Source organism: Dromiciops gliroides, chromosome 5 (genome assembly GCF_019393635.1).
Source record: "Dromiciops gliroides isolate mDroGli1 chromosome 5, mDroGli1.pri, whole genome shotgun sequence".
Classification (NCBI taxonomy): Eukaryota; Metazoa; Chordata; class Mammalia; order Microbiotheria; family Microbiotheriidae; genus Dromiciops; species Dromiciops gliroides.
Window position 1 is genome coordinate 138,151,767 of NC_057865.1, and position 16,490 is coordinate 138,168,256.

The following is a 16,490-nucleotide window of genomic DNA, read 5'->3' on the forward strand; positions in this document are numbered from 1 at the left end:
GTAGTGAGAGAAATTGGGGTTCATTATCATTTATATATTTCTGCGAATATTTATTAGAAATTATAGAATAAATGTCACTACTGTAGTGCTAGATTTGTGTGATCTAATGGTTCCAAAAATGTGGTACTCCCTCCCCCATTCAGGGAGTGCATAAAGTCAAAACTATTTTCATAAGAATAGTAAAAGATATGTTCATTTCTAATATCGGAAATATCGATAGGTATAATCAGCATAAACAAAAACTGCAAAGAAGTTTTACAGAGATGGGTGATTTGGGTTAGGAAAAAGGCAGGAGGAGAAAAAAAAGCCTTCTTTTTTTTCCAGCCAAGCTTGACTCTTATACTTTTAAAACATTCACTTTCCATTGTTTTGTTGCTATTATTTCTTCATTTACATTGCCATTTGTGGCATTGTTTTCTCTAGTTTGGGTTATTTTACTCTGTATCACTTCATAGATGTTTTCTCATTCTTCTCTGTAGTCATCAAAAAAGTCAATATTACATTACATTTGTTTATCCTTCCCCAAGTGAAGGTCATGTACTTTGTTTGCAGTTCTTTGCTACTGCTAAGTTTGTTATACATCTAATCTTTCTCCCCTCTTTCCCATCCCTCATGCTAATTTCTTTTGTTCATTTTTATAATCTAATATATCTTCCCTTTTTCCCAATCTGTCATTTAATGGCCGGTAAATTATAAATACTGGTACGTAAATTTTATAGCCTTTTTCATTTTAAACACATTCACACAATAATTTTAAATATAAGATGCCTAACTTTTGTTTAAATATATTCTCCTCCCATTTTTTTCTAATTCTATGTATTAATTTTATTTCTTAAAGCTTATTCTAAAGACAAAAAGAACATAAGGGACATAACATTATCTTACTTCATTTCCTAATATACACTCATCTGAAATTGTCATTTATCATTTGCCATCCAGATGCAAATTGAGATTCAGTTTTTAATTGGTTATTTGAAAAAAAAGTCTATTCAGATAATTGCTATTTTTTTCCTGTATCTTTTTTAAAAAACGAAGTCCTTTCTTACAGTTATTCTCTTTGTTAAGTCTCTTACATTGAGATAAATGCAAATTTTGGGAAAGCGACATGGGTGACTATTTTATACCTATTTCCTGATACTGAATGTGCTTTTTAAGATTCTATTTTTAATGCAGTTATAAAATATTCAATTGGCATTTGTTTGCATGATTATTTCATTGCATTTGTCATTTGATGACAGGTTGAAAAACCTTTAGGAGATTCAGTCATCTAATAGACAAGAAAGTTGCTTCTCTTTCTCTCCTTTTGACATTTCCCATTTGTTTTCTCTTTTCTTTGTTGTCAACAAAACAAAGCTGTGCATTGATATCGCTTCTGGGCACTCATCAGCAGCAGTGGCAGGACAAGCCTTAACTGATGCTACATTGTCAGCAAATATTAGGCAGAGCGAATTATAAGTACATAGCCCTCAGTGCCTAGTTTGAATGTGCATCCTAATGGAAGGATGGGTCAGATTGGGAGGGTGAAAGTCAAATACAATGCAGTAAAAATACTCCAAATTATATAAAATTTTCCAATGTAACATAGAGGGTTAAAACTTGACTATAAAATAATCAGTCATCTCTTATTTTGGATCCATATGAATAATATTATTTTCTCTTAGAGGCTTTATTCTATAGTTTTAATTTTTGTTGAAATAGTGACCTAAATTTCAGAACCAGTGATTATTAAAAGGGTATGAAATGAGAACAATCAAGTTGGAATGATTAAAATCTGGCTATACAGATGACATGTAGCAATTTTTAGATTGTTTTCCCATCCTTGGTAGTCTTGTTGTTTTGTGGCTGTTTTTTTGCATATGACTTGTGAAAACCAATCCTGCCTTAACCATAGGCAGCTGGCTGCAGGATCTTTGGGGAATCTTAATTAAAATGATTTTTTCTCTTCCAGGGTATATTTCCTTCCAGCTACATTCACTTGAAAAATGCATGTGTTAAGAACAAAGGGTAAGAAATGAGTTTTAAATTTTAAGATCTGCTTTTGAACTTTTATAAGCTTTCTATTTAATACAAAGAAGAAACTCTTGCTGATAGTAATTATAAAATTAATAAATATAACAGTCCGGGGCAGCTAGGTAGTACAGTGGATAAAACACCAGCCCTGGATTCAGGAGGACCTGAGTTCAAATTTGACCTCAGACACTTGACACTTACTAGCATTGTGGCCTTGGGCAAGTCACTTAACCCTCACTGCCCTGCAAAAACAAAACAAAACAAAACAAAAAATTTAAAAATGAATATAACAATCATAATAACATCTTTCATTTACACAACACTTTAAGGTTTGCAAAGTACTTTACAAATACTATCTGATTAAATCCTTACAATAACTATTGGAGATAAGTGAGCTGTCCTATGTCACATGGCTAGTGTCTAAGACTTTGTTGGAACTCAGGTCTTTCTAACTCCAGGTCCAGTCTTCTCTCTGTTGCACCACCTAGCTGCCTATACAAGTGGTATTTTTATGTTATGTACATTGCAAGGTACTAGGTATTTTCCACTAAAATGGTTAATGTGGTAGATAGAACCAGAATCAAGGCTAGCTGCAGCAAAATGATTATTAGTATTAATCACAGCTAGCATTCATTAAATACCTAATATGTACCACACATTGTGTTTGGTGCTTCTCAAATATTATCTTGTTTGATCCCCACAACAATCATGGGAGGTAGATCCTGTTATCCCTATTTTATAGCTGAGGAAACTGAGGCAAACAGAGGTTAAGTGACTTGTCCAAGGTCTCACATCTGGTATGTTATGTTTCTGAGGCAGGTTTTTTTTTTTAACACAGGTCTTCTTGACTCCACCTAGCTGCATTTTTGTTATTCTTAGTAGTAGTAGTAGTAGTAGTAGTAGTGATAGTGGTGGTGGTAGTAATGACAATCGAACTAATTGAATCTTGCAGTGATATGAGTTCTAAGATAGGATTTTTGTGTATTTCTATCATTAATTATAAATAGACCGTGTCCAGCTCATCTCTTTCTATAAAGTGTAGAAGAGAGGTAGCATAACACAAGGGATTAAAAGTTGGTCTTGGAATGAAGAAGACCTAGGTTCATGTCTTGCTTCTGAAATGAACTGCTTGTAGGGCTTTTTAGCAGTCACTTAGTTTTTCAATGCCCCTGGGCAACTCTCTAAGACTATAAATTCCAGTTGAATTGCCAATCTTCATGAATAAGGGAATTACCACAGTGGGAGCTCCCACTTCAGTAAAGTCAAAGGTCCAGTTCCATCCTTACCCTCCAAAACAAGGAAAGACAATGAATAACTCTCAGATATAATGTGATTAATACATTAATAATGCCCTCAACATTTTCCTACTTCACAAAAAATATTTTTATTTTGTAGGATATTTGTAAAATACCGTATCTAAAATGGTCTTTCTGCTTAGGTCAGAGAACATAGTGTTTTAGAAAGCATGTTAACCTAGGAGTCCAGAGGACTGAGTTCCAGCCCCTCATCTGCTCCTAAGTAAGGGATGCCTTTTGGCAGATCATTTTACTTCCTCAGGCCTCATTCTCCTTATCTGTGAAATGATGGGAATGGGCAACATGATGTCTAATAATCGCTTCCAGTTCTGAATTCTGACTTTTTAAAATAAATTTATGTATAAGAGACTAAAAAATTAAGATTTTAATTGGCAGGCTTTTCTTTTTAATGATTCATGCCCACCTACTTTTTTTTTTTTTTTTTAGTGAGGCAATTGGGGTTAAGTGACTTGCCCAGGGTCACACAGCTAGTAAGTTTTAAGTGTCTGAGGCCAGATTTGAACCCAGGGTACTCCTGACTCCAGGGCCGGTGCTCTATCCACTGTGCCACCTAGCTGCCCCATGCCCACCTACTTTTAAGAGGACTTGCTGAGGTGACTAGCTGGCTAATGTGCTGTATAAACTCCACTTTGAACTGAAGTAGGAGAGGCCATATAAAAGAAACAGATGTAGTAGATACTCTTAGGCCCCTGAGATGAGTTGATGACTGTCATTTACTCAGTGAATTTGGCTCTAAGCATTCTGACAGATGATTTTTTTTTAAAGTGGAGACACGGGGGAAGACATAAAGTTACATGTTTTTGCTTTGTGATAAGAAACAGCAACCTTCATCTGCAAACACTTTAAAAAACAAACAAACCCAAACTTGAACAATGATTTATCACTTGTAACTTCACAAAAAAGACATTTTCCACAATATCTTAAACTGTGGTTTTGCAAAATAGAATTGCTGTTGAAACATTTCTCATATCTTCCCTATATAACAGCAGAGGACATAGCATTAAATCATAACTCAGTAAAATCATTTCTGTGAAGGATAAAGATAATGAGGTCCAGTTCTTTTCCCCTTTGATGTATTAACTTAATATAGAACTCAGAATCTAGATGAATGAAGAGTTACATATCCATTAGACTGTCTCAGATATCACATGTTTTATGCAAGCTTTTGTCAAGCACCGAGTCTCACTAAGTTCACATCCAAGCCCCCTAAGTACTAATATCTGTGATATTGGTTGAAGTCAGAACCATGAGCTTTAGGTGCCAGATGTGAGAAAAGCAGAGCTAACACACTGCTGGGGAAGTTAAAGACTCCCATCTACATTTTGCCCAAATGGAACATGAACCAACTTACCTGTGGTCACAGAGCACAAGGTTTATCCAATATTTGTGTGTGTGTGTGTGTGTGTGTGTGTGTGTGTGTGTGTGTGTGTGTGTGTGTGTGTGAATGGGGTTTAAGTGACTTGCCCAGGGTCACACAGCTAGTAAGTGTCAAGTGTCTGAGGTTGGATTTGAACTCAGGTCCTCCTGAATACAGGGCCGGTGCTTTATCCACTGTGCCACCTAGCTGTGCCTGGGAGTTGAGGTTTTAAAGTCAAATAGTATGTGAATAGTAAGAGAGTTTTCATATTGCACAACCTGTGTCTACATCATCATATTTTTTAAAGATCCAATGCAATTCCCAGCTACCTACAGTGACTCCGTGTTCTCTTTTCCACCTTCCTTAGGCTTAGCTCTTGAGGCCCATTTTAAAATGTTGCACTTTTTAAAAATATGGTTGCTGCCAGAAGAATAAAATGCTTTTAATATTCTTTGAAACATTATGTTTACCTTTTAAGAGATTTTCCTTACTAGAACAAGCAGCCAGTTCATTTATCTCAAGGCTGGTTCAACATTTTGATAAATCATTCTTTTTCCTTTTTAGATGCCCAGGGTTATAGTTTTTACACTTTTTCTATCTAGAAAAAAAGAGAACTATCACTAGGCAGGCATAATTATAGCAGTCCTCTGAAATGAAGAGCTCAGACTCCTGTGGTGAAGAGTACTCAACATGTGCTTTTACTTTTTCTAAGTGCCTTTAATGAAACTTTTAAAAAATACCAATCAGAGTTATTTTAGTGATTTCCTGGGAAAGAGACTTCAGAGCTGCTATTAGCATCAGGCAAAGAATTTCATCTTTCATTAAGACCTCTTGATTTGAATCGATCCTATTATCTTTTCCACTGGGTCATCCCTACCTGTCATCCTTGAGAAAATTAAACTTGACAAACATTGAATCCTATTCATCTTAAGTCATAGAATTAGACAATCATAGAATTCGAGAGCTAGGTTAATAATATGTTCTTGCAAAGTAGTATTAATGCTGGCCTTGTAACTCTTTAACCCTCATAAGATGTAAAAGACTGTCACCTGGAACTGAGATTCAATGGAAATGGAAACTCCTATGCCAAGGAATAAAAATAAAAATCTTTTCTTTTCCCCTTCCTTTTCATATCTCTTTTGTTTACCAAATGGAACTTATTGATGAAGTCACACACACACACACCAGCCCTTCCCTCCCTCACACTAAGTATATATTTGCACGGATATTGTGTGAAATATTTTTCAATATATAGACTTTGTCTACTTGAGACCTATGGAAGAATGATAGAAAGTTGGACCTAGGAAACATGATAACATACAACATCAGTATTAGTATAGAGATTTGAGGCCAAATATTTAAAAATATAATTATTGTACCTCTAATTCTGAATCCTCAAATAAATTCAACAAAAATGAATTCCCTACCATGGACAAGGCACTTTATCAAGTTCTGGGAATACAGAGACAAAAATCATACAGTATTTGCCTGGCAGGACCTCACATTCTACTAGAGGACCCAATATGCACAGAGATTAGCAAGTAAAAAATAAATTCAATAAAGAGAAAGAAATAATAACAATGTAGGAAAAGACATGCATAAACATCTTTCCAGTGGAAATGAGATCTAAGCTGAGTCTTGAAGCAAGCTTGGCATAAGAGACTGAGATAAGGAAGGAGGGCAATTTGGTCACATATGTTAGCCCATGGAAAGGAACAGAGATGGGAGATGGGGTGCTGAGTTTGGGAAATAGCTACTATGTCAGTTTACCTGTGATTTTTGCTTGAATTAAGGATAGTAACACTATGACATAATTCTGAAAAGGTTGGTGCGAGTTAGATATTGTAATGGTCTTGAAATGACAGGCTGAGGACTTTGCATTTTCTCTGGACATGTAACGTTGCTTTATAATAAGAACATGATAACGATCTGCAGATTGAAATGATGATGAGAAGTCTCTCCTCACCACCATTTTCCCATTGTGATACATAAAAACAAGTTTATTGTCTGTAGTATTTGATAATACTGTTGTGGCTATTTTTTAAAATATATTTTTAATATCACAGGCAGTTTGAAATGGTAATTCCAACAGAAGACTCCGTTATCACAGAAATGACATCAACTTTAAGAGACTGGGGAACCATGTGGAAGCAACTTTATGTGGTAATTATCTTTTTATGGTATTGTTGTTCTGCCGGAAAATAGTTTGAAATAAAATACCAAAAACTCCAGTAAAGGGGCATATCATTAAATGTTAAGTTTTCTAAAGGTGAGATATTATCGCCATTGTATTTGAATGCTTTTAAGTGCTTCTTTCCCAACTTTGGTAATGGCTGATTTTAGTCATCTTAAACTCTCTATGGATGCCTGCTGGGGCTGAAGTGGCTTCTAAGTCATCAAAAAAGATCAAATTAGGTTCAGTACAATCTTCTTAAATGTATTTCAACATGTTCTAATTCCTTTTTAGTAATCAAAATATAGCATACTTGGTAAGTCTCAGTTAACCAGAATATTTGGTTAATAAAAGCACCCCATTCCCCCATTATATTGGAAGAAGACTTGATGTGTAGCATTTTTAAATAACATCAAGGTATGTATGATGACCAAAGAAAGGTGATAGGCTAATTACTTATGGTCATCTAGATGGCACAGTGCATAGAATGTTGGGCCTGGAGTCAGAAGACTCATCTTTCTGAGTTCAAATATGGCTTCAGACATTTACTAGCTGTGTGACCCTAGGCAAATCGCTTCACTCTGTTTGCTTCAGTTTCTTCATCTGCAAAATGAGCTAGAGAAGGAAATGGCAAACCACTCCAGTATCTTTGACAAGAAAACCCAAAATAGGGTCATGAAGAGTCAAAACACAACTGAAAAATGACTGAACAAAGAAAGAATAGTTAATTATTTAATATACATTTTTAGAAGGAATGAATCATGATTTATAATCAATCTGTCAACCTATATTTTATTTTAGGAGACAAAGGATATATATATATATATATATATATATATATACATATACATATATATATATATATATATAATCAATTTAAAGCATTGCTCAGGTAATTCTTTTGGGAAGATGTTATGCCAAAGAGGAAAAAAAAATTCCTAGAATGAGATCTATAGAAATGGAACAACAGGACTCTAGTTTTTCTGATCTGTGTTACTTGTAGATCAAGGAAAGACACAGCTTAAGAACCTACTATAGTCATATAACCAATGTTGGTACTGTAGCCTTTTTTCCTGCAGTTGGATAGCTTGAGCAGTTTTGTATTGAGAAGCAAGAACAGTCCTATATGAAATGTCAGATTGTAAGCTTTGCTAGCAAGAGGAGAAAAAGCACAATGGATATAAGAGTGACCTAAAAGACCTTGTGCCATGCATGTAGCTGAAGAAAAGCCGTTCCATTTTAGGACTGAAAAAATAAAAATCAAACACACAAATAAGCTATACTTTACTAAAAAATGAGCTAAACCCAAGCAAAATTCTTAACTTAAAACAATGACATAGGGATACTTTTTAATGAAGGGGGGAAAACCATTTGAAATGAAGGTGAAAGTCACAGGATCCTTAATATCTAATATTTGCACCTGGACAGTGGGTCAGTCTATTTGAATGAACAAAGCTACTGACCTAAGTGATCTGCTGCACAACTGTCTTCTTGGGGGGGAAAGTTGAATTTTATTTTACCTGATCTGGTTATTCATAACTTCATTTGAAGCTGTGACCCTCTTTTTTGGAGATCACAGGCACTTAATTTGAAAACCAACCAAGTGAGGATGCTGACAACCCTGTAGGAGGCAAACATCAGAGATAGGTCAATTCCAATTCAAAGTGTGCTTTGTTCTGAGCAACAGATAATGAATAAATAGTAAGAATGGACAAATTTTCTTGTAAAATGAGGAACATACATATTATTCCTAGATCACATTCAGCTGTATTTAAGAACAGCCAACACAATTTGACCTGGAAACATAATGGGGAAATAAAATACAAGATGATTAAGCAGCCCAGATTGGAGATGACTCTGATTGGCTTGTCTTCACTTGCTGTACTTTCTTGTTCCAAGATAATGGTTCTTTATTAATGTTGATTGTGGGTGTACTGTCACCAACCCAGTATTTTTGGTCATGTAAAGCACAGTGACTGGCAGGTGTTTGTGTCAGCAGAGATAGATTCAGGGCAATCAAATTCTGTGACAGCATAGAAAAGGGAAAGACCAGCAGGAGCATAAGGAATACTGATATCTAGCGGGAATACTGGTAGGGAATTTCCAGTGGAGGAAATTACACTCAGAATCTTAAACTTATAGCATTTTCAATCTGAAGCACTCTTCGAGATTGTCTAGTTCAATCCTTTAACTTTACAGGTGAAGAAATTAATTCTCAGTGATGTTAATTGACTTGGCCAAAGTCACACAGCTAATTAAGTGTCAGGGCTCAGATTCCAGTGCAGGTCTAACATCCAGCTCTTTGTTATTCTAGAACTACAGGACAGTTCCTGGAGGGTAAGATTGATCAATAAACACATATGCCTCCGTTCACTTAATAAACACTTGGAAAGTGCCTAATATATACAAGGCACTACCCTGGCTAATGTGGAGCATTCACAAAGGGGCTTACAGTAAGGGGGAAAAAATGTGCACACAAATTGACAGAAGATAAGGAATTGTGTGTAAGGGATGTGTAATAAGATAGGTACAAAGTACTCTTGGCTCAGTGAAGAGACCATTTCAGAATATAAAGATGAGATAGAGGAAAAAGAAGGCATTTCAGTATATTCAGGAGGATTCAGAGAAGTTTAGCTGAGGTCAGGAGAGAATAGGGGTAGGCTTTTGAGGTAGAAGGAATGGCATGATTGGGAAAGTTATCAGGAGAGAATGTATAGAGTATGTTCAGGGAAAGGCAAGTAATTAAGGTGAAATCGTGTTCTCTGTGTAAATGAATTGGCACTAGAGGGGAGTGGAAAGAGTCTGGACTTTGAATCAGAAGTCAGGTTTCAGCATGCTTGCTGGCGGTATAATACAGGGCAAATCACATCATTTCTTGAAGCCTAAGTTTCTTCATCTGAGAAACAAAGTAAGAATAATAATATTCAGTACTACCTACCTCATAAAGCTATTGTGGAAAAGTTGTTCGGTAACTTTTTAAGAGCTAAATAATGATGTACTTCTATTATTGAGAGGCAGCATGGTATGGGAGCCAGCTATGTGACATGGTGAATGAAGCTCTGGATCTGGACTCAGGAAGATCTGAGTTCAAAACCAGTCTTAGACACTTACTAGCTATGTACCCTTAAACAAGTTACTTAGCTTCTGCCTCAGTTTCCTCATTTGTGACAAAGGGATATGTTACAAATAATCTTGCTTCCCAGGATTATTGTAAGAATATGATGATGTAATATCTGGAATTTGCATTGAAAACCCTAAAGCATTATATTAATGTTAGCTGTTGTTGTTTTAGTTAATAATACTATGATCATTATGGCTTATAATAGGAGTTTTAGGCTCAGACCTGAATTTGATTCAGGGATTTAAAATTTAATAGTTTTGTGACCCCGAGCAAGTAATTTAGTGCCTTGTTGTTTTCATCTGTAAATTGAAGATAAGAATTTTGTTACCAAATTCTCAGGACTGTCAGGAGACAAGTGCTTTTAAACTCTTAAGTGCCATTTAAATGTGGTTTGCTTTTGTTGTTATTAATTCTAGGAAGGCCAAGCTAGTTTAATCCCTCTTCCATGGGACTGCACTTGAAATATTTGAGAACGGTGATCACGTCACTCCTTGACCAATATCCCCAATATCCTCAAGAGATCCTTTGATGATATGGCTGTGAGTTTCCTAGCCATCTGTCACTGTTCTCAAGTCTTGCTCCACCTTCTTATTGTCCTCCTTAAAATGTCATCTGCCTACTGAGTGTTAGGCACTCTGTTAGGTACTAGGGATGCAAAAACAAAAGTGAGAGTCATTGTTCCCAGAGAATTTACATTTCTACTGAAGAGATAAGACATTTATTGGTGAATATATGTATAGAGGTGTGTGCTTGTGTGTGTATGTCTATGTCTATACATAAATATGTATATATAATACATTTGTCATTCTATATATGAGTGTATAGCACATGTATATTTTGGGGGACTGGGGCAGTTGGGGTTAAATGACTTGCCCAGGGTCACATAGCTAGTAAGTGTCTGAGGCTGGATATGAACTTAGGTCCTCTTGACTCCAGGGATGGTGATCTATCCACTGTACTACCTAGCTGCCCCCAGTATATGTAAATTTTTTTAATGTACATTAAAATTTTAAACATAAAGATACACAAACATACATATATAGTCACCATAATGAAATATATACATATGTATAATGTATGTATATATAGGTTTTTATATTATAGGTTAGTATTCTATTTTATATATTATGGTATATTTTTATGTCATGTCTATATGTTTTGTTAGATATTATATATTATGTTAGCTATAATATATTTCTATGCAAGTACATATGCATATATTTGTGAACATATATGTATATGGAAATTTACATATATATTATATTATACATATACCTGTGTATTCACGAATAAGTGTTTTATCTCTGCAGTAGACTGTAAACTCTTTGAGGAATATCCATGTATATGTTTGTCCATACACATACAAATACTTACCTTTATTGGCTTCAGAAGACAAGAGTTTGGATAATGATTCCCTCACTTCTCAACAGTGTTTACCCTGCAAAAATCTTTCTGACTCAAACCTCTCTGAGGCTCAATTTCTTTATCTCAGGAGATGGAAATATCTGTGTAATACTAACCAGTCAAGGTTATTTCAAGGATAGTGTTCTGTGAAGTGTAAGACACTATATTAATTTGTGATGTTGGTGATGATGCTGTTGGGTGTAGTGGTTAAGGCAGGGAGGTGGAAAGCATTTAGAAACATTCTGTGCCTAGCACTGTGCTAAACCCTGAGGATACAAATACAAACAAGAGAAGGAGAGTCTCTATTCTTGTGTGTGTGTGTGTGTGTGTGTGTGTGTGTGTGTGTATGTATGTTTCTGCAGGGCAATGAGAGTTAAATGACTTGCCCAGGGTCACACAAGCTAGTAAGTGTCAAGTGTCTGAGGCCGGATTTGAACTCAGGTCCTCCTGAATTCAGGGCCAGTGCTTTATCCACTGCACCACCTAGCTGTCCCCGAGAGTCTCTATTCTTAAGGAGCTTACATTCTCCTGAGGGAAGACAGCATATAAAAGGTAACTACAGAGTTGGGTGTCTGAGGAGTCAGTACACAAGTGAAGCCATATTGACACTGGGAAAGTCAGAAGCTCTATGGACTTGTTGTGCTTCCCCAACATAGTGGTTTGAGATTAGTTGAGGCACTCTGCAACCTTTTGGCATGGCATACATGTCCTTTATCTTCTACATGTTTAAAAAAAAAGGTAAGATTGAACTATATTCTCAGCACAAATCATATGATTTTCACAGGCAGGCTAAGGATCTGTGTTATACCCTGGGTTTTAGAAACTATTCTAAGAACTGGGCATACTAGGACAGACAAAAACGTTGTTCCTCACCTCAAGGAATTCACATTCTCATGGGGAAACAACATATTTTCAACATTTGTACAAAGTAGATGGAAGATAATCTCAGAGGGAAGGCACCAGCCATGAGATGTACTGAGAAAAGGCTGGAGAAGGTGAGATTTCAGGTGACTGTTGAAGGAAACCCTGAGAACCTAGAAGAAAAATTCCAAGAAAATCTCCAGACATGGAAACTGACCACACCTGGAACCAGGAGATCGAATGTCCTGTTTGAGGTATATTAAGAGATGGATGTTGCTGGATTGTAAAGTACGTGATGGGAGTGAAATGGAAGAAGACTGGAAAAATAGGAAGAAAGTGCAAAGAAACAGTGAAGATTCCATAACAACATTGAGATTATGAGCTTGGGTAACTCTGATGTGTACTCCCCAGTAATAGAGAAGTTTAGAAGATGGAAGAATTTGGGGAAGAAGATAATGAGCTCTGCTTGGGACATGCTGAGTTTGAGATACTTTATGACATAATTAAAAATGTACAAGAGGAAGATGTTAATGCAAGATGAGTTCACGAGGAAAAGTTAGGGAAGGTTATAGTGATAAGTGAATCATTTCCATGAAAATGATAATTGAACCCATAGAAGCTGATGATATTTCCAAGTGAGATAGCATACTGGGAGAAGAGAATAGGGCCAAGGACAGCACTTTGAGGGTTGCTTGTGCTTAGTGGGAATGATTTGAATGAAAAATGACCAAAAGTCACCAAGGAGTAGTCAAACAGGGAGAGAGCTGGAGAGAGCAATGAAAACCTAGAGAAGAGTGTTTATCCAGGATAAGAGGATGCTCGACACTGTGTAAAGCCTGCAAAAAGATCAAGGAGAATAAGGATGAGAAAAGGCCAGGAAACTTGGCAATTAAGAGAACATTGGTAACTTTGGAAAACAGTTTCAGTCAAGTGATGCAGCTGAAAGCCAATTATGTATGGCTTGGATTTTTCATTTCCAATTATTGTCTCTCCAGATCCATTTGCTTTTCTCTTCTCTTTGGTGGTGACAGCTTATGAAATACATTGGGACTCCTCAGCCATTGCTGTTTAATGATGTAGAAAATGTGGAACCGCATTTTTAAATAGGTAATGCCAGTTATTACTAAACATCTTTACCAACTGAAAACTTAGTCAGCACATAAAAGTAGATAGCTTTGTCAGGACAGGTTCTTACTGTAAAAACATTTTAGCAGGAATGGCGATCTCTGAATTCTCTCAATGCTACATTGTTTATGTGATATCTTTTTTAAATGTAGTTCAGGAGAATGTAGAAAAAATTCCCAGAAATTTGACTTGAACTGGAGAACTTTATTTTAATTGACTTGTCTCTTATGAAATTGAGTTTTCAAAGATATTGTTACCTGTGAATTACAATGAGAATCAATCAACCCTTTCCATTCCCCACACACACTCCTATTGCTATAATCACAGAAGATCCAGAATATAATGAATATAAAGGCATTGTGAAGTTTTGATGTGTAAACAAGATGCACTTTTGCCTGGGACAAAGACTTTGATTGGGTCACAAAAAAACATCTTATGGTTGGTTAAATTAGCCACATCCCTTGAGCCTTTGCATTAAAATAGCAAGTCAGTTTGTTAGGTGGCCACTTCAGAAAGTGAAGATTCTAGGTTTGGGATCTAGAGCTAGGAATGGAGAAAACCCAAATCCCCTTAAAGTAAATTGCTCTTGGGATAAGGAGAATTTTTTCTCTCTTTCCAAACTCTCACTGACCATGTGTTTGGATACTGTGCACCAGTATGAGAAAATTCATCTAACTGGGAAGAGGGAACCACATGGAGAATAGAGAGGTACAGAAGGTAGTCACTTGAGGAAAGAAGCTTCAGGGAGTGTGAAGTCTTATGTTGGAAAGAACTGTAGGCTATGGACTAAAGAAATAGCATGTCCTGGGCATAGAAAGCTGCACCCTAAGTGTTTCTCACTAACATTGTATTCTAACTGGGAATCCATTCTTTCCAAGGATTCTCATTCATTCTCTTCCTCTCCCCCTCCCTCTCCCTCCCCCTCCCTCCCTCCCTCTCTCTCTCTCTCTCTCTCTCTCTCTCTCTCTCTGGATGGTATTTATGGAATGGTATACCTTAGGATTTCTTTTTTCTTGCAGGATTACTTTATATAAACCATTTTTACTATCCTGTCTTAGTAAATGTCTTTGCCAAGATTTTTTGCTTTTACATTGTACTAGCTGACTATTAATGGGAAAGTTAATGGTAGGGGTTAATAAGCTTCAGAAGTAGAAACTCAGAGGACTACCTGTAGAAGCAATGTAGCAGTCACCATTCTGGAGATTCAACCTTCAAGTAAGTGTGTGTGTGTGTGTGTGTGTGTGTGTGTGCTGTGTGTGTGTGTGTGTGTGTGTGTGTGTATTGCACATGCATGTGTGCAATACATGATTGCCCAGAGGGGTTACCTGCCTTAGGATCTATTTACTTTACCTTTTGGTACAACTTTTGAATTGATATATTTTCTTTTCCCTTGTCAATCTTACAAAACAATTTCTCATCGTTTGTCTTATCATACTTCAGGAATGTGATAATCAGTGGTTACTAGGAAAAGGGAAAAGTAGGAACTAAGAATGACATAGTAGCAGAAGAAGGGATTGATTATTAATTGTTATTCTTCTCTAGATTCAAAGAGGCAAGCAGATCAGAGATAGAGGAAGTCTGCAGTGCATGATACCAGAAATTTGGGTTTAAAGATCAGTGAAAGATTTAGAAAATAAAAGACAGATTGAAGGACAAAGGTCTTTTGGACAGAGTCAGTATCTCAGTAAGTTGACTGTTAGTAAGTCAACTATCATTTGTTAAATGTCCATTATGTGCCAGGTACTGTTCTATGCTGAGGGGGTATAAAAAAGGTAGATAGATGGATAGATGGATAGATAGATAGGTAGGTAGATAGGTAGGTAGATAGATAGATAGATAGATAGATAGATAGATAGATAGATAGATAGATAGATAGATAGATAGATAGATAGATAGATACAACAGACAAACAGACATACAGATAGGCAGGTCTACCCACTCTTCTGTCAAGGACTTTATAGTCAATGGGAGAGATAAGATGCAAACAATTTTGAACAAAGAACATATATGCAGGGTACATTGGGGATAATCTCAGAGAAAAGGCACTGAGAGTAAGGAGGACTGGGAAATGTTTCTTGCACAAGGTGGGACTTTAGCTGAAACCTGAAGGAGGGTAGGGAAGCCAGAAAGCAGAGATGAGGAGGGAGACCATTCCTGGAATGGGGGGCAGCCAGTGAAAAGTTTAAAGTAAGGAGATGTGAGCAGAAGAGTGAGGAAACTTGTGGTTACTAGATTGTAGAGTATGTGGAGTGGAATAAGGTATAAGAAAACTGGAAAGTTAGGGGCAGCTAGGTGAATAAAGCACTGGCCCTGGATTCAGGAGGACCTGAGTTCAAATCCAGCCTCAGACACTTGACACTTACTAGCTGGGCAAGTCATTTAACCCTCTTTACCCCACACAGAAAAAAAGAAAGAAAGAGAAAAAGAACAGAAAACTGGAAAGATAGGAAGGGGCTAGGTTATGAAGGGATTATGATTGGGATAAACAGATGATTTTTTATTTGATCCTGGAGGTGACAAGGAGCTACTGTAGTTTATTCAGTGGGATTGTGAGTGATATGGTCAGACCTGTGCTTTAAGAAGATCAATTTGACAGCTCAATTGAGGATGAAAGAAATGTTGCAGGAGTCTAACTAGCAGCCTATTGCAACAATCTGGGTATGAAGTGATGAGGACCTGCGCCAGGTTGTTAGTGGTATCAGAGGAGAGAAGGGGAGATGTACAACAGGTATTGTAATGGTAGAACTTGACAGTTGAATAGGTACAGAATTGAGAGAATTAAGAGTTAAGAACAACAACTAGGTGTGTTTTTTTATCATCTTAATTTTTAAGTTTTGAGTTCCAAATTCAATACTTTCCTTCCTTCCACTCCTCCCCCTCCCTGAGGTGGTAAGCAATAAGATCTAGATTATGCATGTACAGTTATGTAAAACATTTCCAGAATAGTCATTTTGTATAAGAAGACTCGAATAAAAGGAAAAAAAATTAACCTAAGTGAAAAATAGCATGCTTCAGTCTGTGTTCATTCAATATCAGTTCTTTCTCTGGAAGTGGATAGTATGCTTCATCATTACTCCTTTGGGATTGTCTTGGATCATTGTCTTGCTGAGAATAGCTTTTTCA

General features: G+C 36.5%; 1 protein-coding gene across 1 annotated transcript in view; it reads left to right on the forward strand.

Moving 5' to 3' along the window:
- The window catches only part of DOCK4 (dedicator of cytokinesis 4), a 572,917-nt gene that overhangs the window by 247,759 nt on the left and 308,668 nt on the right, over positions 1-16,490 (forward strand). Inside the window, exons 4-5 of the mRNA XM_043965823.1 lie at positions 1,949-2,004; positions 6,750-6,846. Of these exons, the coding sequence (XP_043821758.1) occupies positions 1,949-2,004; positions 6,750-6,846 (153 nt within the window). The remainder of the gene's footprint in view (positions 1-1,948; positions 2,005-6,749; positions 6,847-16,490) is intronic.